Raw genomic sequence first — 24,635 nt, 5'->3', positions numbered from 1 at the left:
TTGATTACAGGAAAGGAATATATTAGTGTAGCGGATGACTTGTGTACTCTAGGGCAATACCATATCAAATGGAGTAATCCGGCTTCTCCCCTACCACATTTCACACATTTGGCTCGTCTAATCTACCCATAGCTTTGAGCCTCGGGGGGGGGGGGGGGTAATATAAATTCTATGGATCATTTTAAAGGGATACTGTCATGGGAAAACATGTTTTTTTTTTTTTTTAAAAACGCATCAGTCAATAGTGCTGTTCCAGCAGACATCTGCACTGAAACCCATTTCTCAAAAGTGCGAACAGATTTTTATATATTTAATTCTGAAATCTGACATGGGGCTCGACATATTGTCCGTTTCCCAGCTGCCCCCAGTCATGTGACTTGTGTCAGCGCTTTAGGATGGAACTACTTTCTGGCAGGCTGTTATTTCTCCTACTTAAGGCTAGGGGCACACGGCGCGATTTCGCCGCGATTCTGCGCTGGGCGAGTTGTCGCTGCGTTTTTTAAGCCGAAATAGCTTTGCTAACTTTGGCGCTGGCGTCAATGCAAATCGCGGCGAAATCGCTGCGCTAATTCACACGCGGCGATTCTTTTTCTACTGTCGCCCGGAAACGCCCAGCGAGGCAACTTCGGACGACAATAGAAAACGAATCGCCGCGTGTGAATTAGCGCAGCGATTTCGCCGCGATTTGCATTGACGCCAGCGCCAAAGTTAGCAAAGCTATTTCGGCTTAAAAAACGCAGCGACAGCTCGCTTAGCGCAGAATCGCGGCGAAATCGCGCCGTGTGCCCCTACCCTAATGTAACTGAATCAGTCTCAGTGGAACCTGGCTTTTACTATTGAGTTCTTAGATCTACCAGGCAGCTGTTATCTTGTGTTAGGGAGCTGCTATCTGGTTACCGTCCGTTGTTCTGTTGTTAGACTGCTGGGGGGGAGGGAGGGGGTGATATCACTCCAATTTGCAGTACAGCAGTAAAGAGTGACTGAAGTTTATCAGAGCACATGTCACATGACTTGGGGCAGCTGGGATACTGACCATATGTCTAGTCCCAATTCTAAATTAAATATAAAAAAATCTGTTTGCTCTTTTGAGAAACGGATTTCAGTGCAGAATTCTGCTGGAGCAGCACTATTAACTGATGCATTTTGGAAAAAAAACAAACAAACATTTTTTCCCTTTAAATTGAACCATTCTGTCCCTAAGTGATATTAAGTATGGAATACAAGTTATCTGTGGCCTGTTCCCATTGGTCCTCCTAGTGAGGGGATAAATGACAGCCATTTTTGTTTAGCTTTATTGAATGTGGAGGGTTGGGAGGATTAAATTATATTGTACAGCAGATAAATCTGTATTCTAATTTAGTCATGCCACTTAATCTAATCGATTGGTTAGGTTGAAGGAACACATCAAAAAGTTAAGGCTGAGCTTTTGAAGGGCCACCTTTAGTTTATTACAAGGTTACACCTGTAGGAAAACATTGTTGTATCAGCCATTCAGCTATACTGCTGATGGTAAATACATTCACTGACCATAAGAAGATTTATTTCCAGAGAAAAAATCTCTTCAGCGACTAATCGCCCGCCTGTGGAAATGATGGTGTTGCTTTAGTATTCCAAAATCACCTGAAGTTTTCTCTTTGATAACTTTGTTTCGTTGTTGTTTTTTAACTTCCGTTTTTGTTTTTTTTAAACACTTAAATGTTTTTAATTTTTTTTTTCTTTCAAAAGTCTCTGAAAAATGATATCAGCAGGCAAGCCAAGTTTGCTGCAACGCCTTCATTTGCATTATTTGTCAATCTGAAAAATGTAGTATGCAAAATTGGGGAGGATGCCGAAGTCCTTATGTCTCTTTATGACCCTTCCGAATCAAAGTTTATAAGGTAAATGCTTTGTCTATCTTACACAGTTATTTAGTTTCCAGCTGTAGTGTTCACACATGCACAGTTAAAGGGATGCTGTCATCGGAAAACATGTTTTTTTCAAAACGCATCAGTTAATAGTGCTACTCCAGCAGAATTCTGCACTGAAATCCATTTCTCAAAAGAGCAAACAGATTTTTTTATATTCAATTTTGAAATCTGACATGGGGCTAGACATTTTGTCAATTTCCCAGCTGCCCCTGGTCATGTGACTTGTGCCTGCACTTTAGGAGAGAAATGCTTTCTGGCAGGCTGCTGTTTTTCCTTCTCAATGTAACTGAATGTGTCTCAGTGGGACATGGGTTTTTACTATTGAGTCTTGTTCTTAGATCTACCAGGCAGCTGTTATCTTGTGTTAGGGAGCTGCTATCTGGTTACCTTCCCATTGTTCTTTTGTTTGGCTGCTGGGGGGGGAAAGGGAGGGGGGTGATATCACTCCAACTTGCAGTACAGCAGTAAAGATTGAAGTTTATCAGAGCACAAGTCACATGACTTGGGGCAGCAGGGAAATTGATAATATGTCTAGCCCCATGTCAGATTTCAAAATTGAATATAAAAAAAAATCAGTTTGCTCTTTTGAGAAATGGATTTCAGTGCAGAATTCTGCTGGAGCAGCACTATTAACTGATTCATTTTGAAAAAATTTTTCTCCCCATGACAGTATCCCTTTAACGAACATTTTTACCTGTACTTGGGTTAATTGCAATCAAATTTCATGCGAAATAGAAGAAATCGGTTATCCTGGCAAAGCAAATCTTCGGTCAGCTTGTGCTTGTTATCACAGAAGGAAGTTCAGAATACTTTTTGCAGTTTGGGTTCTGAAGGTCTAAGTTATTTCTCTAAATTGGAAAATCCAGAGCTTTTAAAAACACCCTGTAGGTATTTTTAACGTTTATCTTAACAGATGTTGAAAAATCCCAGTGCTCTGCGAGATCTCACCTTCTGCTCCAAGAGATAGTTTGAAAATTACATTGACTTGGCTTTAAGAAGATCTAGGTTTGCCATTTCAAAAGGAGTGCATGTCCGCCATGATTGTGAAGGTTTTTCTAACCTTTATAAATGTGGATCAAAATTTTAATAGCCTGGGCAGCTACCTCTAATAGCCGTGTAAGGTTTTACACTTTGTGGGTAAAATAAAATCAGGCAGATGTTTCTTTTTTCCTCTGGTTCCTGATAGCAACCATTCATCGGCTTTAAATGGGCAATTGCTGGGATTACTGTGAGTTAATGGAGAACTAAAGCTTGACATATAATTAATGCTGCATGTTATGTTTTGGACTTCTGTCCCTGCTTTAGGCCATCCCAGCCCAGGAATTCCCAAACCTCTTTCATACTGATTCTCGGCACATCCTATGGACTGCTTTCCATTTGCCGAGCTTAGAAACCGACAATATTCCGTATATATAACAGTCACTACATGGCTGATTAATCACTTTAATCTAACAGCATCTCAGAAACGACTGCTGTAGAATTTCATAACCAGACATGTAACATCAGTTTCTTAATTTTCATCTTGATTTTTCAATGACCCCTAAGCATATTTAGAATGTGCTTCAAAAGTTAGCCTAACGCGATCCGAGATGGGGAGATCCTGTGGACAACTTTAAAGGCCTGGATCATTACTGTTAAAGGAGAAGGAAAGTTACCAAGGCAATTTATTGTCAATAGATTAACCACAATAGTGCAAGCTAGAATGCCATTTTTATTCTTTAGAATGCTTTACCATACCTGAGTAAACCGCTCTAGACACTGCCGCTGTTTGTTTAGGATAGAAGCTGCCATATTCGCTTGCTGTGACGTCACTTCCTGCCCGAGTCTCTCCCTGCTTTTTCATAGCTCTGGGCTCAGCTTATAGCAAAGAGGGGGAGAGAGGAGCACACTGAGCATGCTCAAGCCCTAGCCCTGGAGGTTTAAGCTGAAAACAGGAAGTCTGATACAGAAGTCCATGTGTACACAATAGAAGGAAAGAAATGTTGTGTTTCTTTTGACAGAGGGTTCAGAGCAGCATTACTTTGAGGGTTTAATGGTGTATTTATATAGACCTTTCTAATAAAGCTTACTTAGTTTTAGCCTTTCCTTCTCCTTTAAAGATGTGGTACACGTCTGTGCTGGTACAGTGAGTCCACCATTAGCTTGTATATATTTAGAAAACAATTTCTAGCCCTGTATAATTCTGCTTGTCAGGTTAGCAATTAGCCCTGTGACAGGTCCAATTTGTTTTTGTTTTTTTTGTTTTTTTTGGAATACTTGGATTGCACTGGAGCTTCTCTAAACAGTGGATGATTGTCAGTGTTGCATGTGCTCGTAACCACATATTTTTCTTCCAGGAAACAGCTCAAGCATTTCCATTTAGCATAACACAAAAATTCAATTATTTCACAGTGACAACTACTTGGTGCGTTGGTCAAGTTCAGGCCTGCCAAAAGACATCGACAAGCTGCATTATCTGCGAGCTGTTTTCACTGTAAGTTATTTCTTCTCTGGATGTCAGAAAAATGGAGCTTGGGCTATTTGGGCTGGTTGAGAAAGAGCTGTCTGACAATGTTGTTTTGTGTAATTATTACTTCAAGGTTGTAGTCCTTCTTTAGCAAAGAGGCAATGGGGCATTTTTAGGCTGGGACTAAGGATTAAGATGGCACGGTGGCTTTTACACAAAGTGTAAAGTTGTGCATGACTGAAATTCACTTGTTTGAAATGTCCCCAAGTCATTTTTTTTTTCTCGATTTGGCTACAAAAGCACTTGTTTTCCAGAATACTAAGGGGCAGATTTATCACAGGTCGAGGTGAAGTTTCGAAGTTAAAAACTTCGAATTTCGAGCTATTTTTTGTGTACTTCGACTAAGTAATAGTCATACTTCAATTAAAATTTGAAAAAGCTTCGAAATTCGAAGGTCAAATTTTTTTCAAGTATTGTCTTTTTAAAACTTCAACTTTGAGCGTTCTCCACCTAAAAGCTGCCGAAGTGCTGTTCTAGTCTATGGGCGACCTCCTAGAACCTGTATGGAGGCAATTGGGGGAGTTTGGGAGATCGAAGGTTGAAGTTAAAAAGACTTCGGATCAATGTACGATCGTACGATTCCAAGTAGGTCGAATTGGGTCCACTTTGACCCCAAAAAAACATTGACCTCCATTCGATTGGTCTTTTTGAATTTGAAGTTCGAAGTTTTTTTTAACTTCGACCGTTGATAAATATGCCCCTTAGGGTGCCCAAAAGTGGGCAAAAATGGACAGTGTTATAAATTTTAAAATTTTAAAATTTTTTAAAGTGAGAACATATATTTATGATGCTTTAGGGCTCATTTACTAATAAGTTTTGAAAACAATGGAGGCTCAGTTTGCTATGTGTTTTAAGAACATTGTAGCTTTCTGTTCTAGGATTACCACATAAATGCAACATCTGCAGTCAGGTACACAATCTTGTGCAGAATATTTTGCACCTGTTACTAAACTACATACAAAGGGGCATGTCTTGCATCTTTGAGAATAGAATGGCATGTTTCTGGGACATACACATATTTTTACACACCTTATGAAAATTCCCTGTATAAAATTTGGTTTTGGAGGTGCTCCTGCTAATAACTGGACAAGCACTGGTTTTCCAGAATACTAAGGGTGCCCAAAAGTGGCCAAAAATGGACAGTGTTATAAATGTTTTCAGCCTCCTTCTGTGGTCAAAAATGCAACATCTTCAGTTAGGTGCACAATTTTGTGCAGAATATTTTGCACCTGTTACTAAACTATATACAAAGGGGCATGTTTCTGGGACAGACACATATTTTTACACACCTTATTTAAATTCCCTGCATAAAATTTGGTTTTGAAGGTGTTCCTGCTAATAACTGGCTAAACAGAGCTGGTGACTTCAGATTTTAATATGGAATGCTCACAGTAGTTTTTCAGGATTTATTAATATTCCTTTAAATGCTCATTGCAGGTGTGTTATGTGGTTGTGCAAGCATTTAATGAAATCAAATAAAAAAAACTGCAAAAACTACTGACAATTGTCTAAATATATCCTTTATGTTTGCTCATATGCATGCACATAAAATCGTTCTCTGAAGGCTTGTCTAAATATTCATCAAGAAATAGACCATTTTATTTACCGTACTTCTCACACTCACTGTATACTTTGGTCATCTCCTTTTTTTTTTTTTTTTTTACAGGATCTTGGAAGTAAAGATGTAAAAAGAGATAGAATAAGCTTTGTGTGCCAGATTGTGAGAGTGGGGAGAATGGACCTACGTGATAACAACACTAAAAAACTGACCTTGGGGCTTAGGAGGCCTTTTGGAGTAGCAGGTAAATTTCTCCAGGTATTCACAAAATTTTTTAAAAAGTAGCGATGCACCGAAGCCAGGATTCTGCCTTTTTCAGCAGGTTTCAGGTTCGGCCGAATCCTTCTGCCCGGCCAAACCGACTCCTAATTTTCATATGCAAATTAGGGGGGAGGGAAATAACGTGACTGTTTGTCACAAAGCAGCAAAATAAAAAATGTTTTCCCCTTCCCACCCCTAATTTACATATGCAAATTAGGATTTGGTTCGGTATTCGGCCGAATCTTTCACGAAGGATTCAGGGGTTCGGCCGAATCTTTCATGAAGGATTCGGGGGTTCGCCGAATCCAAAATAGTAGATTCGGTGAATCCTTATAAAAAAGGGACTGACATTAGTGAGTTGAAGGGAAATACTGATCCTGGAATATTAATAATAAATCATGAGTAATCAGCTCACTGTTAAAAATGTTTTACTTCCTTGTTTCTGTCACATGATTTTTTGGATTTGACACTTGGAGGCACATTTACCAACGGTCAGATTTGAAATTCATGTGAGTTTTTTTTTAACTCACATGAATTCGATTTTACTCAATTCGAGTATTCGACTATTTATTAATAAAATCGAATATGTAAAACTCGGACACATTTTACAGACTCGAAAACTCGAATCGTATTTGACCAAACTCGATTCAAGTTTTTTCTCGGAAAAAAACTTAAATGTCATGAAGGCTACAAACAACTCCAAATTGGTCACTGCACCTCTCTAAGGGCTCTTACTGACGAGCGTTTTTACCTGCGCTCCCCTGCGTTCCGTTTTTCTGTGTTCAGTCGCAGGGGAGCGCAGGAATAGACGTATTACATTTTTTCCAATGGGGCTGTACTCACACAGGCGCGTGTAGGCGCCGAACGCAGGAAAAATGCAGCATGTTGCGTCTCAACCTGCGTTCGGCGCCTACACGCGCCTGTGTGAGTACAGCCCCATTGGGAAAAATGTAATGCGTCTATTCCTGCGCTCCCCTGCGGCTGAACGCAGAAAAACGGAACGCAGGGGAGCGCAGGTAAAAACGCTCGTCAGTAAGAGCCCTTATATAGTAATTCGGCAGGTTTTAAGTGCTGAATAGTCAAATTTGAATTCTTAAAGTGCCAGAGTATGGTAAATCTCGAAATTCAAATCTTTTTAAAAACTCGAATCGAGTTTGGATAATTCCCTAGTCGAACCTTTTGAGCTTAAAGGAAAAAAAAAATCGGAAATTTGAATTTTAAATTTGACCCTTAATAAATCTAAATTCAGTGCATCTCTACTTACAAGTCATCTGCAATTCTGTATTGGTTCTTAGTTCCATATGGGCAACATACTTGGTTTATAAACATTTAATTCACCTGCTGTGACTCTGTAGACCAGAAGGCTGTTAATGGGACTGCAGGGATTTTAATATAGCTTTTAAATTAAGTCATTTTCCTGTAATTGTATTGCACATTATGTATTGCGGTTTTGTATGCAAGCTTCCTCCTTCTGTTTACAGTAATGGATGTAACTGGCATAATCACTGGAAAAGTGGATGACGAGGACAAACAATATTTTATACCTTTTCAACCGTAAGTACTAAAACAGCTTCAGACTTCTTAAATATACAGAAATTTATATTCTAGTGGCTGCAACACAAGTCTCCTTGGAGATTGTGTACTTGAGTGTTCATTCTGCAAAGGTGCAACTCCAAGTTCTCTAATAAGAGAAGTCATGAATTACAGACACACTCTGATAATAAAACTCATGAATTGCATCAGAAAATACATATTTATCTTTTATGTACTGCCCATTGTCTATATTTTTTATTTTATTTATATTTATTTCACTTTAAGAAATGCTTTCCTACAATTCCAGTAACATGTATGTTTTAAAAATAACAAAGCATACAGCATTTTGGGGCAGATTTACTAAAGTTCGAATGGTAAATTAGAAATTTCAAAAACTATTTAAATTTGAATTATAATGTGAGATTTATCACACCTCGACCCCGGAAACCGTTCTAATTCGATACTTCGCCACCCAAAACATGCAACATTCATGTAGAAGTCAAGGTCTGTTGAACCATTTGAAAATATTTAAGGAACAGTAGCATCAAAAAATGAAAGTGTTTTAAAGTAATAAAAATATAATGCAGTATTGCCCTGCACAAGTAAAACTGCTGTGTTTGCTTCAGAAACACTACTATTGTTTATATAAATAAGCTGATGTGTAACCATGGGGGCAGCCATTGAAAGGAGAAAAGGCTCAGGTTACACAGCAGATAATCTCTGTAGAACATAATGGTATCATCTGTTATCCACTATTTAACCTGTGTCATATAGACTTTTTTCAATTTCCACCATTGCTACACAGCAGCTTGTTTATATGAACTATAGTAGAGTTTCTGAAGCAAACACATCAGTTTTACCAGTGTAGGGCAACAGTACACAATATTTTCATTACTTTAAAAACTTTTTTGGTGTTATTGTTCCTTTAATAGCCTTCCTGACATTTTTTTGAGGAAAATTAGATTTGGATTTTCGGGTCGTTCCTATTCGATCAAGTGTTAGACATTCGAGTTTTTCCTTAAAGGGATTCTGTCATGATTTTTATGATGTATGTTTTTTTCTAAATGACACTGCTTAAACTGCAAATAATTCACTCTATAATATAAAATTTCATTCCTGAACCAGCAAGTGTATTTTTTTTTTTTTAGTTGTAATATTGGTGTGTAGGTGCATCTCAGGTCATTTGCCTGGTCATGTGCTTTCAGAAAGAGCCAGCACTTTCGGACGGAACTGCTTTCTGGCAGGCTGTTGTTTCTCCTACTCAATGTAACTGAATGTGTCGCAGTGGGACCTGGATTTTACTATTGAGTGCTGTTCTTAGATCTGCTGTTATCTTGTGTTACGTGGCTGCTATCTGGTTACCTTCCATTGTTAGGCTGCTGGGGGGGAGGCAGGGGGTTATCACTCCAATAATAATATAACTACAATTTGCAGTACAGCAGTAAAGAGTGACTGAAGTTTATCAGAGCACAAGTCACATGACTTGGGGTAGCTGGGAAAACTGACAATATGTCTAGCCCCATGTCAGATTTCAAAATGAAATATAAAAAAATCTGTTTGCGAAACGGATTTCAGTGCAGAATTCTGCTGGAGCAGCAGTATTAACTGATGCGATTTGAAAACATTTTTTCCCGTCACAGTATCCCTTTAAATAACCTCCCATTCGAGTTGTGAGTACATTCAAATTTTAAAAAAAATTCACACAACTTCGAATATTCCACCTTTGATAAATAACCCCCTTTTGAAATAAGAACACAGCAATGCACAGTTTAGATGTTTAACTTATTCTCAGTAATGTAGTAATAGTGAGAATACAGCGCTGTGAAATATGCTGGCGCTATATAAATAACTGTTATTAATAATAATAATAATAATAAGCTACATGAACAGCAGGGTGTAGGTGAGTAATAGAAGGCATCTCTTGTGTGCCCGCTTGCATGGTGTGTAACTGCATTTGTCAGTACTCGTTGCAGTAAGAGCACTAATTGTTTTACTTAATATTAGAAAATAAAAATAAAAAAGAAGTTTACATATCTTGCTCTAACTTTTGAAGGACAGAAATGTAGGCGCCCAGCTTCATTTAAATTTCAACTGGTCATTCCTGAGGGATTCCCAGCGCTTTAAATTAAATCACAGTTAGTACAGGTATGGGACCTGTTATTCAGAATGCTCGGGACCTGGGGTTTTCCGGATAAGGGATCTTTCCGTAATTTGGATCTTCATACCTTAAGTCTACTAGAAAATCATGTAAACAATAATTAAACCCAATAGGCTTCCAATGAGGATTAATTATATCTTAGGGATCAAGTACAAGCTACTGTTTTATTATACAGGTATAGGATCCCTTATCCACAGAGAGCTTCTCTGTGGAGTGGTAATTGTGCCCATAAGGCCTGGAAGCACAATGTGACTTAATCTTTATATTTAATGCAAAAAAAATTACAAAAAAACAGAAATATCTTAAAACAAATGGCAAAAAGTATATTCATCACAAGTTCTACTCAATGAACTTATGATGAAAAAGGGGGCTATACTGTCCCTTTAATGTAATGGTTAATTTTTAGGCATGCTTTTGATTCATTTCCCACATTCATTAAAAACAATGTTTTTGACAACTTTTAGATGTAGTATACAGTACAGGTATGGAATCCGTTATACAGAAACCCATTATCCATAAAGCTCCGAATTACAGAATCCATTATAAATCCATTTAAACGTGATTTCCTTTATCTCTGTAATAATAAAACAGTAGCTTGTACTTTAACTAAGATATAATTAAACCTTATTGGAAGCAAGCAAAACCAGCTTTTTTTGGGTTTATTTAATGTTTAAATGATTTTCTAGTAGACTTAAGGTATGAAGATCCAAATTATGGAAAGATCCATTATCCTGAAAACCCCAGTTCCCGAGCATTCTGTTTAACAGGTCCCATACCTGTACTTTCTGAAAAATTGGCACCTTTGACAGTATGTCAGGAAAGTATTTAACATCTTGACTTTCAGTCAGGATAATGGTACAGGTATGGGATCCGGAAAATTTCGAATTACAGAAAGGCCGTCTCCCATAGACTTTATTTTATCCAAATAATCCAAATTTTTAAAAATGATTTCCTTTTTCTCTGTAATAATAAAACAGTAGCTTGTACTTGATCCCAACTAAGATATAATGAATCCGAATTACAGAAAGGCCGTCTCCCATAGACTTTATTTTATCCAAATAATCCAAATTTTTAAAAATGATTTCCTTTTTCTCTGTAATAATAAAACAGTAGCTTGTACTTGATCCCAACTAAGATATAATGAATCCTTATTGGAAGCAAAACCAGCCTATTAGGTTTATTTAATGTTTAAATTAATTTCTAGTAGACATAAGGCATGAAGACCCAAATTACGGAAAGATCCGTTATCCGGAAAACCCTAGGTCTCAAGCATTCTGGATAACAGGTCCCATACCTATAACAGAGAAAAAGGAAATCATTTTTAAAAATTTGGATTATTTGGATAAAATAAAGTCTATGGGAGACGGCCTTTCTGTAATTCGAAATTTTCCGGATCCCATACCTGTACCATTATCCTGACTGAAAGTCAAGATGTTAAATACTTTCCTGACATACTGTCAAAGGTGCCAATTTTTCAGAAAGTACAGGTATGGGACCTGTTAAACAGAATGCTCGGGAACTGGGGTTTTCAGGATAATGGATCTTTCCATAATTTGGATCTTCATACCTTAAGTCTACTAGAAAAGTAGTCTAGTCTACTAGAAATAGTTTTGCTTGCTTCCAATAAGGTTTAATTATATCTTAGTTAAAGTACAAGCTACTGTTAAAAGGAAATCACGTTTAAATGGATTTATAATGGATTCTGTAATTCGGAGCTTTCTGGATAATGGGTTTCTGGATAACGGATCCCATACCTGTACTGTATACTACATCTAAAATTGTCAAAAACATTGTTTTTAATGAATGTGGGAAATGAATTAAAAGCATGCCTAAAAATCAACCATTACATTAAAGGGGCAGTATAGCCCCCTTTTTCATCATAAGTTCATTGAGTAGAACTTGTGATGAATATACTTTTTGCCATTTGTTTTAATTAAGATATATCTCTTTTTTTGTAATTTTTTTTGCATTAAATATAAAGATTAAGTCACATTGTGCTTCCAGGCCTTATGGGCACAATTACCACTCCACGGAGAAGCTCTCTGCATAAACAAACCCCTCCACTATATGAAGCCTTAGTGAAAACCTTTTCTGAAAGACACTGCAGTAAAGGCCTGGCAGAGCATTTAAAAGGAGGAAACTCACAATCTGGTGATGTCCATGAGTTCAGGCTGTCATTGCCAGCAAAAGGTTTTCAGTTTTTTAATTTGTCCACTTACTTTTGAGCCACTGAAATGAAGTGATTGTGTTAAAAAAGGCTTTAGTTCCTCACATTTTTATGCAATCTTTTTATTCAACCTACTGAATTAAAGCTGAAAGCCTGCAGTTCAACTGCATCTGAGTTGTTTCATTTAAAATTCATTGTGGTCATGTACCGAACCAAAATTAGAAAAAAGTTGTCCCTCTCCAAATATTTATGGAACTAACTGTATATTGTGACATTTCTATTCTATGGGGCAGATTTATCAAAGGTCGAGGTGAATTTTCGAATGAAAAAAAATTCTAATTTCAAGATATTTTTTATGTACTTCGACTAAAGAATAGTCCAAATTCGATTCAAATTTAAAAAAAATTAAAAATTGGAATATTAAAATTTATCATGTACTGTATCTTTAAAAATTCGACTGACCATTCGCCATCTAAAACCTGTCGAATTGCTGAATATGGGGGATCTCCTAGAACCTATTTAGAGTCAATTGGTGGACTGTGAAAAATCTAAATTTTTTTGGGGGAAAAACTTTGAATCAAATGCACTATTCCTTCGATTCCTACGATTCAAAGTCGGCCGAATACGGACCTATTTGATCGAAAACGGACCTATTCGACGAAAAAAACTTAATTTCAGTTGGTCTTTTTGAAATTCGACCCTTGATAAATATTCCCCTATGTGTACTGTATATTGTGAGTGGGTCCAGGGTCAGACTGTGGGGCCTGGGGCCCACTGGGTCTGCAGCCCCAGGGCCCCCTCTGCACGTGGCGCTGCATCTATGCACATGTGCGTGGCGCCGTGGTTGTCCGCATGTGCACACACACAGTTTTCTTCCGACAAAGGGGGTCGCGTCCTTGAGCCACATGTGGGTGCGGACCTGGGCCCAGCGGGGCCCACAAGACCCTGAGTGGGTCCCTAAGTTCAGTAAGTAACAGCAGCACAGAGCATGTGCAGTAGTGAATCAGCAGAAAAGAAGCTGAGGAGCTACTGGGGCATCTTTGGAGACACAGATCTTTACTGCTAAAAGGCTGTGGTTGCCTTGGGCTGGTACAGAAGCCCAAAACATAATGTACAACATTTCTAGCTACTTCTTTAGTTCTCCTTTAAAGGAACAGTAACATCAAAAAACAGCAGCTTGTTTATATGAACTATAGTAGTGTTTCTGAAGCAAACACATCAGTTTTACCAGTGCAGGGCAACACTACATGATATTTTCATTACTTCATAACACTTTATTTTTTTGGTGTTACTGTTCCTTTAAGGCTTTCTATTATTGAAGGTCCCCTTATTCGGAAGGTCCCAGATATTCCAGACAACAGAACCCTTGCCTGTAATAGAATGGAGTTTGCACTTATGCATTTGTTACTTGTGTAACTGTTTTCTGCAGCCTGATGCATTGGGTGTGGTTGTGTTTAATGACCTCTCTTGTAATGTTTAAAGCTTTTCTCTTTCTGTCCCGAAGTCATTTTCCTCCTGATTAATGATCTTTCTGTATCTCATTTCTTTTCCTTGTTTTTTTTTTTTCAATATGTGTGAACTAATATATACATTGTGAAATCTGTGCTATGATCTTATATCCCCCCCTTGTTTGTGTGGTCTCTGCTGTTCTGTGGCCCTATGTTTGCTGTGGTGGTGTCTGTCATGTGCACACTCCAGGCTTGCATTGGACGACTCCATTCGACACAAGCAGCTGAATATATCATCCCGTTTTTCACCCAGGGTGGCAGGGGAGAGCGATTTCCTTCAGGCTGTTATTAACAAAGTGATTGTTGCTAAAGAAGTCAACCACAAAGGTCAAGGTAGGTCTCTATGCATCTGCCATTAATAACATGAGCTGTCGCTATGGCATTTCAGTTACTTTATTGACTTTCAAGGGTTATTTCTTTAATTAATTTATATAATATTAGCATTGAATGTAGATAAAACACAAGCAGAGAATAAGATAATTTAAAGAGAAAAAATAAAAGGGGCCTTTTAAAGGAATTTTTCAATGTAAAAATAAAAAAATAGGCTGTGGAAAATAAACAATGTTTCTAATATAGTTAGTTAGCCTAAAATGTAACATATAAAGGCTGGAGTGACTGGATGTGTAACATAATAGCCAGAACACTACTTCCTGTTTAAGCTCTCTTGGCTTCCACTGATTGGTTACCAGGCAGTAACCAATCAGTGACTTGAGGGGGGGCACATGGATCATAACTGTTGCTTTTGGATCTGAGCTGAATGCTGAGGATCAATTGCTACTTCCTGCTTTTCAGCTCTCTAACTCTGAGCTAATCAGCGACTTGAAGGGAGGCCACATGGTACATACAGTAACTGTTCAGTGAGTTTGCAATTGATCCTCAGCATTCAGCTCAGATTCAAAAGCAACAGTTATGACCCATGTGGCCTCCCCTCAAGTCCCTGGTTACTGCCTGGTAACCAATCAGTGGAAACCAAGAGAGCTGCAAAGCAGGAAGTAGTGTTCTGGCTATTATGTTAGACATCCAGTCACTCCAGCCTTTATACACTACATTTCTGCCTAACTATAATAGAAACATTTTTTATTTTGCTTATACGATCTATTTACCCAGTTTTTATTTTTACACTGAACAATTCCTTTAATAAATTATGAGGAGGAAGTCTGATTAATTAAGATACTTTTAATAAACTTCCCTAAACACCCAAAATACCCAGTTGTGCTTAATCCTTTTTTAAGGCAATTACTTTCATGAGGCTTTCTGTTGTAATAGCCCACGCCCTACTCAGAAAATCTATTAAATGATGAACAGCTGGAGCAGATCCCCTTTCCATATTTAGCTTACATGAATTCTCCATCTGTAAAATAACTTACGTAATGTTTGTTCAAAACAATGCAAATGAATTTAAGCCTGAGGAGGGTCACTCAGTACAGTTAATGTTGCGTTATTATATAGAATGTGCTCATAATTAGCCGTGCGTTTATGGAGCTCGATCTTGAACTCAGCAGTTTTTGAAGACCTGCGTTATTCTGTTTACAGGTTTATGGGTCACAATGAAATTGCTGCCTGGCGACATTCATCAGATTCGTAAGGAGTTTCCTCATCTAGTGGACAGGTCAACGGCTGTTGCTCGGAAAATGGGATTTCCAGAGATCATCATGCCAGGTGTCTATTGCAGCACAGCAATTTAGATAAAGGCTTTCTTAGCTTTTGTTGTGTTCTTTAAAACCTTATATTAATAGTACAGATATCACTGTCTGTGTTCATTTCTAACACTGGGGAAAATCATTATATTATTCACTTTATAGGGTGGATTACATAGCTTTTCATGCAGTTTACTTTTAAAAATATTGTGTGTTTACTTGGGGGCTCGGCAAAGCTACAGTTCAGCTAATTTGATTAATGTCTAAAGCTGGCCATACACGATAAGATCTGCTCGTTTGGCGACATCACCAAACGAGCGTATCTTTCGCCGATAAGCCCACCAGCGACAGGCAGTGTCCCGGTCTCTCTGGAAGACCCCACTCTTCAAAAAAATCAAAAAAACAATTTTGGCGCTGCACATACGCAACGAGGTCAGCGCATGTGCATGGTGACGTATGCGCATAAGCGCCTCCATGCGTGCATTCAAGAGGCGCGTCAGGGTAGAGTGCGGGCGGAGGGGGCCCTGGACAGCAGTCCCAGTGGGCCCCAGGCCCCCCAGTCCGACCCTGGCGACAGGGCTATTTTGGGTTAAATCGAACCCCTAGGGCTGAACAATCAGAGCAATGGGGTCCAACGGGTCGATCGCCTGAAAATCTCAATCGATATTGTGGCCAGATATCGATCGGGAAGACACGTCTGAAACCCACATACACTGGCAGATAAGCTGGCAAATTGCTCTAAAGGACCGATATTGGCAGATTTAATCTGCCTGTGTATGGCCACCTTCAAACTGTTTATTAGTGATTTTTAACCTGCCACAAATCACCCTATGGGTAACCAAACATAATAGACAATTACAAGAGTCCTCAGCACTCAACCCATTATCAATATATTTAAGACAGAGACATTTTGTGCATACTGCTACTGAAAAATGCCTTACCCTTTAAACAAAACAGGGATTGTTTGTCCATATATTGCAATATATTTAAGCTGGCCAACTACGTCAATGTCATCCCATATTTGGCCAGTCCTACACTCAATTTTTTAAAAACTAGTGGACAACTTTCCCTTGTTTGTTATAACCAAACATAATAGACCATTATGTTGTCAAGACTGCACATCCCTTGCTTGCATCCTGTAGTGAGTAGGAAGAGCAATGATAGAAAAAATCACCTTGTTCACTAGGTTCATTTCATGGAACAGTATTGGAAGTGTTCTTGTAACTCGCACAGAGTGAACTCAGATCAGTAACGGTTGACCACATTTCTTTTAATTCGGGATCCCTACACTGTTTCTGTTGCTCCTATCCTTCTCAAATAAGAGACCAGATTCTCCCACATTCAAGGGTTCACCTTTTTTATTTCCCCATTTTTAGTGTTTCAGGCTGTTTGTGACACAGCTGTCTATTTTTTTACACAAGGGACACACAACAGAATATAAATTTCCGCCTTTCCTTTATGCTAAAATGAGGGCTACTTACCTCACCTTTATGGATTACATTTGGCAATACAAAGAGTGTTCTCAATTTCTGAATAGAAAATTAAAGTGGACCTGTCACCCAGACACAAAAAGCTGTATAATAAAAGTCCTTTTCTAATTAAACATGAAATCCAATTTCTATCTTTTATTAAAGCATTCATAGCTGTTGTAAGCTCATTTAAAAATCTCAGCTGTCAATTAAATATTGTCTGCCCCTCCTCTATTCCTTAGGCATAGAGGTGGGACAGACAATTACTTTCACTTTCCATTCAGCACTTTCTAGATTTCATTGCTCTCCCCACATTCCCCCGTTCTCTTTACCATTTAATTATGTAGCCAGGGCATGGGGACGGACATCAGGTCCCCCATTCTGGTGCACAAACAAGATTCTGAGATGATACAAGACTTGTCTTAATAACAGTGTCCACAAAATGGCTCCTGTCTGCTTGATATAATTATGAATTCTAAGACTGAAGGAAACAAGATTCAAATAATTTATATAGTGTAATTAAAGTTCATTTTGCTTGACTAATGTGATAAAATAAGGTTTTGAATATTTTTTTGGGTGACGGGTCCCCTTTAAGAACCATGGTATAGCTGTTGGCTATTGGCAATTCTAAATGGACTCTATAAGCAGACAAATACATTATTATCGCCATTACCAGAGGGATGCCAAGGGCGAAGTCCTGGCATTCTAATTATCTATTAATATTTGTATTGTTGGATGCAACCAATAGTAAAACTGCTCAGGCTGAGAATCCGCCAATTCACAGGTCTCTGCTCGTTTGTGTGCACTGCCTCATTTGTGGCCTGAAAACGCAAACGGGGTCCCTTCCCGAAAGAGCAAACGGGGTCCCTTCCCGAAAGAGCAAACGGGGTCCCTTCCCGAAAGAGCAAACGGGGTCCCTTCCCGAAAGAGCAAACGGGGTCCCTTCCCGAAAGAGCAAACGGGGTCCCTTCCCGAAAGAGCAAACGGGGTCCCTTCCCGAAAGAGCAAACAATTCACAGGTCTCTGCTCGTTTGTGTGCACTGCCTCATTTGTGGCCTGAAAACGCGTTCGTTAACCTTCACTATCATTTTATGATCCATTTACAGTGCCCACTCCAAAACTAGTTTTAAACAAAACTAACTGAATGTTGCCCATTGTTCTAACCTGGGCAAATTGATGCAGTTTATGTTTATTTTGTCTACGTTCCTTGCTCTATTATTATTCTGTGTATGTAAACACTCTGAAGGTTATTATTTCAAAGAAAGATCCCAGCAATGATTACCTGTTCTGTATACCTGAGAGGTGACCTTCATAACAACACAACGCTTTGGTATCACATTTGTGATCTAAGACATCTGCAGTAATCAGTCATTAATGCTGAATTCCCTGCTTTCACCAAGATGAGATGATGCCAGCTACCTCTTTTTAAGTACAGATATGGGACAGATATGGGACCGGTTATCCAGAAAGCTCGGGACCTGGGGTTTTCCAGATAACTGATCCTTCCGTAATTTGAAACTTCACACCCTAAGGGTACAGACTACAGGGACGTTTTCGGCGTGATCCGACGCGCTGCAACAAAACGCCGGCGAAAAATGCGACGGAAATAAGGCAAGAGATAGAAATGACGGATGAAGTTGCATCAACGATGCGACTTCATCAGACAATGCATTCACTTACCTTATTTTTTTTTCATGGGATTTGTCGCCGGCGTTTTGTAGTCCTACCCTAAATCTTATAGAAAATCATGTAAAACATTAAATAAACCCAATAGGCTGGTTTTGCTTCCAATAAGGATTAATTCTATCAAGGTACTGTTTTATTATTACAGAGAAACAAATCATTTTTAAAAATTTGGATTATTTGATTGTAATAGTGTCTATGGGGGATGGCCTTTCCATAATTCAGATCTTTCTGGATAACCGGTTTCTGGATAACGGATCCCATACCTGTATTGCATCTAAATGCATTGACATTTTCAATAACCATCTTATTTTATCACCATCTTGTTTTTTTAAGATAACTCAAAGTCGTATTCTTGTCAGTAGATCATGGCCGCCTATTGGGAATCATGCCAATATCCAAACATCCTTCCATAGGAAGTAAATTTTACAGCCAATAGGAGTATTGGTTTATCCTCACATCCTTTCTATTCAACCATATCACTGTAATCCAATGTTTCAGTCCCTATGGTTCTGGGCTTTCACTTATATGAATGTGTCGTTTGATACACATATTTGTGTGTGTGTTGTGGCCAGCCTCTTATTCTTCTCACATTACTTTTAGGTGATATACGCAATGACATATATGTCACATTAATTCAAGGGGACTTTGACAGAGGTAACAAAACTGCTCAGAAGAACGTTGAAGTGTCCCTTTCAGTCTTTGATGAAGATGGAAAAAGATTGGAGGTAATATGGATTTACTTTCAAACTTGACATCATTGCAGAGGATTTAGCACTGAATTCTATGCAGAGGCTTAATGGGAATAATTTATATTTTATAAAATACTAGCAATTTCTTACAGACAGGGCACTTGAAAAAAATGCAAAACAAACAAAAATTACAGAATATAAATAGGTATTGAGGGCCCTACTCATAAGAGCTTAGGATCCTTTTCAATTGCGTTGGGTTTTCTCATTGATCTGATAAAGAGCAATTTCATGCAGAATCATGAGAGAAAGGCTATTTCTGTGTCTAAAATATTGGCCCTCATTCTGCTGATGCTGCAAATGATTGTTATGCACAGAATGTAAGAGAAAATAGCTTATTTTGTACCTAGAACAGGACAATACATATTTGCATCTATACATGTTCTTTGAAGCTGCTTTATTGTTTCTTTTTACTGAGGTACACAGTTGTTTGTCCTTCCCGTAAGAGCAAACAGGGTCCCTTCCCGAAATAGCAAACAAGGGCCCTTCCCGAAAGAGCAAACAGGGCCCTTCCCGAAAGAGCAAACAGGGCCCTTCCCGAAAGAGCAAACAGGGTCCCTTCCCGAAAGAGCAAACAGGGTCCCTTCCCGAAAGAGCAAACAGGGTCCCTTCCCGAAAAGAGCAAACAGGGTCCCTTCCCGAAAGAGCAAACAGGGTCCCTTCCCGAAAGAGCAAACAGGGTCCCTTCCCGAAAGAGCAAACAGGGTCCCTTCCCGAAAGAGCAAACAGGGTCCCTTCCCGAAAGAGCAAACAGGGTCCCTTCCCGAAAGAGCAAACAGGGTCCCTTCCCGAAAGAGCAAACAGGGTCCCTTCCCGAAAGAGCAAACAGGGTCCCTTCCCGAAAGAGCAAAAGAGCAAACGGGGGTCCCTTCCCGAAAGAGCAAACGGGGTCCCTTCCCAAAAGAGCAAACGGGGTCCCTTCCCAAAAGAGCAAACGGGGTCCCTTCCCAAAAGAGCAAACGGGGTCCCTTCCCGAAAGAGCAAAAGAGCAAACGGGGTCCCTTCCCGAAAGAGCAAAAGAGCAAACGGGGTCCCTTCCCGAAAGAGCAAACGGGGTCCCTTCCCGAAAGAGCAAACGGGGTCCCTTCCCGAAAGAGCAAACTTGGTCCCTTCCCGAAAGAGCAAACGGGGTCCCTTCCCGAAAGAGCAAAAAGGGGTCCCTTCCCGAAAGAGCAAAAAGGGGTCCCTTCCCGAAAGAGCAAAAAGGGGTCCCTTCCCGAAAGAGCAAAAAGGGGTCCCTTCCCGAAAGAGCAAAAAGGGGTCCCTTCCCGAAAGAGCAAAAAGGGGTCCCTTCCCGAAAGAGCAAAAAGGGGTCCCTTCCCGAAAGAGCAAAAAGGGGTCCCTTCCCGAAAGAGCAAAAAGGGGTCCCTTCCCGAAAGAGCAAAAAGGGGTCCCTTCCCGAAAGAGCAAAAAGGGGTCCCTTCCCGAAAGAGCAAAAAGGGGTCCCTTCCCGAAAGAGCAAAAAGGGGCCCTACATGACTGCCCGCACTGGGACTTATCTTCTAACTCTGGTGCAGGCAGCGTAGCACTAAAGGGGGATTCTTCATAACCAGTGTGGGAAAACTATTATCCTGCACTTCTGGCTGATAGGTGCCATTTAATATGCCAGTGATGATCTGTAGCTCTGCTCTTTCCAGCACATCTTTGACTTTTGACATCTTGACAAAAATAAATAATCAAAGAATTCTTCCTGGTAAAGATCCAAAATGTATAAGTTTACCATTCAGAGAATCCAAACTTTTCTCTTTCTCTCTTCCCCAAGAATGTTATTTACCTGGGGGCAGGCGATGAACCCATTTCCGAGTACAAATCTGTTGTGTACTATCAAGTGAAACAACCCCGATGGTTTGAGACTGTAAGAGTAAGTATATCATTCTTATGAAATTGCTGTTTGTGCAAATGTTCCAATTGTGACAGCATAAAATGTACCGGTATGTGAGTTGCTCAGCAAACACATGTTCCTGCTACTTGAATAAAAATTGCAACTTTTCTAATTCTTCTGTTAAATTGTGCTGGGGATTTTTTTCTCTCTGTAAAGGTTGCCATCCCAATTGAAGATGTGAATCGTAGCCATTTAAGGTTTTCATTCCGCCACAGATCGTCCCAGGACTGTAAGTTACCGATTAATGTGTAAATCTAAATCAATCCTACCCAAACTTGTTTTTTAAACAGACGTAGTTGAATCATCTTAAAGGAGTAGTTCATCTTACAACTTATTTTGAGTGTGATGTAGGAAGTTATATTCTGAGACAATTTGCAATTAGTCTACATATTTTTACAGAACATTTCAGGTCTATATAAAATACAATGCATAAAACAGCCCGTATGGGAAAACACGGCTTCATCTAAATAAACCATTTTCATAAAATATACTTTTTGTTGTATGTGTCACAATCCCAAAGAAAAACACTGCAGTTTTAAATGCTAAGCCCCCCCCCCAACCACATATTTCACTGTGCTCACACACCAACCAAGGGCACACATACATGCTAGGTTCCATGATAGATAGATAGATAGATAGATAGATAGATAGATAGATAGATAGATAGATAGATAGATAGATAGATAGAATTATATAATACTGATTTGTAAGATTCCTTAATATTAGGGATGCACCGAATCCAGGATTCGGCCTTTTTCAGCAGGACACGGATTCGGATTCAGATGTATCCTTCTGCCCGGCTGAACTGAATACGAATCCTAATTTGCATATACAAATTAGAGACGGGGAGGGAAATGGCATGACTTTTTGTCACAGAACAAGGAAGTAAAAAATGTTTCCCCCTTCCCACCCCTAATTTGTATATGGCCGAATCCAAAATAATGATTTCGGTGCATCCCTACTTAAAGGAAAACTATACCTCCAAAATGAATACTTAAGCAACAGATCATATTATATCATATTAAAAGAATCTTATCAAACTGGAATATATATTTAAGTAAATATTGTCCTTTTACATCTCTTGCCTTGAACCACCATTTTGTGATGGTCTGTGTGCTGTCAGAGATCACCTGACCAGAAATACTACAACTCTAGGGGGCACATTTACTTAGCTCGAGTGAAGGATTCAAAGTATTTTTTTGGCTACTTCGACCTTCGACTACGACTATTCGAAGTTAAAATCGGTCGACCATTCGATATTCGAAGTCGAAGGATTTTACTTCGACGGTCGAATATCGAGGGTTAATTAACCCTCGATATTCAACCAATAGTAAATGTGCCCCTAACTGTAACAGAAATAAGTGTTGAAACAAAAGACACAACTCTGTCTGTTAATTGGCTCATGTGACCTAACATGTATGGTTTGTTGGTTTGTATGTGTACACAGTGAATCCTACGATCCCAGGGGGCGGCCTTTATTTTTTAAAATGGCAATTTTCTATTTATGATTACCCAATGGCACATACTACTAGAAAAGTATATTATTATGAAAATGGTTTATTTACACAAAGCAGGGTTTTACACATGAGCTGTTTTATGCAATATCTTTTTATAGAGACCTACATTGTTTGGGGGATATAGTTTTCTTCAATATATTTTCACTTATGATATAAATTATAAGTTATATTCCTTAATGTGTCGCTTATGATGTAAACTTATCTGTTAAGGATTCATTTTGAAGGTTTAGTGACCCCCATTCCAAGGACAAATAAACCAAATTCAAACCAACTAAGAAGCTGACCATTCTTTATGCCTCCCATAGACTCCATTATAATCAAATAATCCCCATTTTTCAAAATGATTTCCTTTATTTCTGTGTAATAATAAAACAGTAGCTTGTACTTGATCCCAACTTAGATATAATTAATCCTTATTGGAAGCAAAACCAGCCTATTGGGTTTATTTAATGTTTTACATGATTTTCTATAAGCTTGTACTTTAACTAAGATATAATTAAACCTTATTGGAAGCAAAACCAGCTTTTTTTGGGTTTATTTAATGTTTAAATGATTTTCTAGTAGACTTAAGGTACAAGATCCTAATTAAGGAAAGATCTCTTATCCAGAAAACCTCAGGTCCCGAGCATTCTGTATAACATGTCCCATACCTGTATAGGTAATATAGTCAATTAAATTGGTTTAGTGACACCGTTATGTTTTCTCTTTGCCTTTCTTATGCAGCTAAAGATAAAACGGAAAAAGCATTTGCACTTGCCTTTGTGAAACTGATGAGATATGATGGAACAACATTAAGGGACGGGGAGCATGATCTTATAGTTTACAAGGTAACATTGCATTGCAGAATTTTTGAACTAACCAGATTTCAGGAAGACACACAAAAAAAAAACAAGGTCTGCAACTAACCTTCATAAGCTTCAATATCATAGAAATATTGCCGTCATTTATTAGCCTTTTTTGTAAGGAAATGCTGATGCTTATATCAGTGTTGTCAATAATTAATCAAGGCTGGCTAGTATACTAAAGCTGACCATATACTAGAACTGCTTATTTAGGCAGGTCATCTGATTTGGAAACCCGCATGCAATGTTAAATCAAGCTGATGCAGTCAACACTGGCCACATTAGCCTGCGAATGCTGCTCACACCCAGCTTCATTTTCAAACCAGTCTGTATAGGGTTTATACAGGCCATTGGGAGGGCTCCATGCATGTCCATGTTGCTGACTCTGCATGGAGCTTATGTGTGGTCACCTACCCAATGTCTGAAAACATTCTTTAACCTCTTTCAATGCTGTCTTGTGTTCATTTATTAGCTTACATTTATGCTTTAAAATGCTGATACAACATATCAATGCTACAGACCCTATTCATCAAGATCGCCAATCTTACTAAGGGCAGAGACACACAGTCAGATTCGCCCGACTATAAATTTCCTCTTCCTCGCGGTGACTTATCCCTCCGAACTGCCTTCCCATCGGTTAGAATGTAAATCGCCGCAGGATGGCATTAGGAGCGATTCGTTTTCCGAAGTTGCCTCACAAGGAATCTTCGGGCAACTTCCGAAAATGAAAGATTCAAACTAAAAATCGTTCGACTATTCGACCATTCGATAGTCAAAGTACTGTCTCTTTAAGAAAAAACTTCGACCCCTTAGTTCGCCACCTAAAAGCTACCGAACCCAATGTTAGCCTATGGGGTAGGTCCCCATAGGCTTGGCTAAGTTTTTTTTTGGTCGAAGGATAATCCTTCAATCGTTGGATTAAAATCTTTCGAATCTTTCGAAGGATTTAATTGTTTGATCGAAGGATTATTCCTTCGATCGAACGATCACAGTTTTTGCGCAAAATCCTTCGACTTTGATATTGAAGTCGAAGGATTTTCATTCCCAGTCGAATATCGAGGGTTAATTAACCCTCGATATTCGACCCTTGATGCATCTGCCCCCAAGTGTGTAATTAACAGACAATGTATTTCTTCTTGTATAAAAAAAAAGAGGTTTTGACGCTTTTCTTAGACATATTTATATCATATTTATATATTTATTCATATATTAATATATTGCTCAATATTTATTTCAAACTTTTTGAACAAGACCATTC

At 38.8% G+C, this 24,635-nt stretch overlaps 1 protein-coding gene across 4 annotated transcripts in view; it reads left to right on the top strand.

Annotated features, from left to right (window-relative positions):
• The window catches only part of dock1.S (dedicator of cytokinesis 1 S homeolog), a 234,066-nt gene that overhangs the window by 43,180 nt on the left and 166,251 nt on the right, over nucleotides 1-24,635 (top strand). For 3 of the 4 annotated variants that reach the window (XM_041570909.1, XM_041570907.1, XM_041570910.1), the window contains exons 8-17: nucleotides 1,726-1,877; nucleotides 4,299-4,380; nucleotides 6,080-6,215; nucleotides 7,714-7,786; nucleotides 13,789-13,931; nucleotides 15,132-15,257; nucleotides 18,991-19,115; nucleotides 20,899-20,997; nucleotides 21,175-21,247; nucleotides 23,259-23,362. In XM_041570909.1, the coding sequence (XP_041426843.1) occupies nucleotides 1,726-1,877; nucleotides 4,299-4,380; nucleotides 6,080-6,215; nucleotides 7,714-7,786; nucleotides 13,789-13,931; nucleotides 15,132-15,257; nucleotides 18,991-19,115; nucleotides 20,899-20,997; nucleotides 21,175-21,247; nucleotides 23,259-23,362 (1,113 nt within the window). The remainder of the gene's footprint in view (nucleotides 1-1,725; nucleotides 1,878-4,298; nucleotides 4,381-6,079; nucleotides 6,216-7,713; nucleotides 7,787-13,788; nucleotides 13,932-15,131; nucleotides 15,258-18,990; nucleotides 19,116-20,898; nucleotides 20,998-21,174; nucleotides 21,248-23,258; nucleotides 23,363-24,635) is intronic. The other variant, XM_018227398.2, reaches the window with a different exon arrangement.

This window comes from Xenopus laevis, chromosome 7S (genome assembly GCF_017654675.1).
Source record: "Xenopus laevis strain J_2021 chromosome 7S, Xenopus_laevis_v10.1, whole genome shotgun sequence".
NCBI lineage: Eukaryota > Metazoa > Chordata > Amphibia > Anura > Pipidae > Xenopus > Xenopus laevis.
This window is presented reverse-complemented; position numbering and strand designations above follow the sequence as displayed.